Source organism: Fukomys damarensis, unplaced genomic scaffold, assembly GCF_012274545.1.
Source record: "Fukomys damarensis isolate Sample0158 unplaced genomic scaffold, DMR_v1.0_HiC HiC_scaffold_23, whole genome shotgun sequence".
NCBI classification, from domain to species: Eukaryota; Metazoa; Chordata; class Mammalia; order Rodentia; family Bathyergidae; genus Fukomys; species Fukomys damarensis.
This window is the reverse complement of record NW_022900935.1, coordinates 57,447,401-57,448,511: the sequence shown is the minus strand read 5'-3', so window position 1 is coordinate 57,448,511 and position 1,111 is coordinate 57,447,401. Positions and strand designations below refer to the sequence as shown.

At 36.3% G+C, this 1,111-nt stretch overlaps 1 protein-coding gene across 1 annotated transcript in view; it reads left to right on the top strand.

The window, feature by feature from the left end:
• The first annotated feature begins 131 nt into the window (after positions 1-131).
• LOC104860238 (leucine-rich repeat-containing protein 37A2) overlaps positions 132-1,111 on the top strand; it is an 11,802-nt gene continuing 10,822 nt past the window's right edge. The window contains 2 exon segments of the mRNA XM_033767418.1: positions 132-445; positions 1,007-1,081. Of these exon segments, the coding sequence (XP_033623309.1) occupies positions 327-445; positions 1,007-1,081 (194 nt within the window). The 5' untranslated portion in view covers positions 132-326.

The window sequence follows — 1,111 nt, the reverse complement described above, 5'->3', positions numbered from 1 at the left end:
GCTTCCTACCAGTGCAGTCACTTGTAGGGTTTTTGTTCTTTCGCCTATTTTTCTTTTCTATCTGCTTTTTTTCTCTTTTCCACATTTTTTTTTTTTTCGCCCCGTACCAGGGATCGAACTCAGGTCCTTAAGCTTGCGAGGCAGGAGGCTGAACCACTGAGCTAAATCCCCGGCCCTCCACTTTATCTATTAGAGACCTACATAATCCCCAGAAGAAGAGTGCTTTATGAAATATTTTAAGTTTTATTCATAGGTAATCACAGAAAATGATTTTTAACCTATAAGTTCCATACCAAAAAAAGAATATAAACTTTTCATGTAACCTCATGCATATTGAAAATACAGATAATTTTAATTCCATTGCATTTTTCAGAATTCTTAATCATAATCCTCTGACAACTATCGAAGATTCATCTCTTTTGAAATTACCAGCATTAAAATATCTGTAAGTATTACAATTAATTCTGTATCCCATAATATGACTTCTGCTCTTCTTGCCTCCTTCCATCAGTGGTTAAGTATTGTACTTTGATTCTGAAAGTCATAATTTTAATTTTAATCGGGTTCTTGGCCAAGAAAAGGACTAAGATGTATGATGAGCAAAAGACTTAGTGGGGACAGAGCAGCGTCGAGGAACACAGTAGATGTGGGACACGTAAACGGATGTAGGAACATCATTTACCCCAGAGAGCATAGAGGAATTGTTATTAAAAATAAAAAATAGAAAGCGAGGGAAGTGAATGCAGTATAAAAAGGAGAAGGAAGATGACATTGAAAAAAGATGTAGCGTCTACTCTGCAATGCCTAGGTCATTAATTTGGCAATGAAAAGACTAAATTTGAATTTCTTCATGAAGAGCTCTCTGGGATTATATTTTATGATAAGCTCATGTGTTGGCTTGTTTTAGTAGAAGGCAAAATTGAAATAAAGACATGTCCTTGAAATACCTGCTTAAGTACAGAACATTTGTGTTGGGGTCCTCATTTGTCTGGGCTTTCTTCTCCAGAGACTTGGGACAAACTCACGTGTCATTGACAGCACTTGAGAACATCCTCACATGGGCTCTGGAATTAGAAACACTGTAAGTGAGTTTTTTCTTAGATTTCTTTGA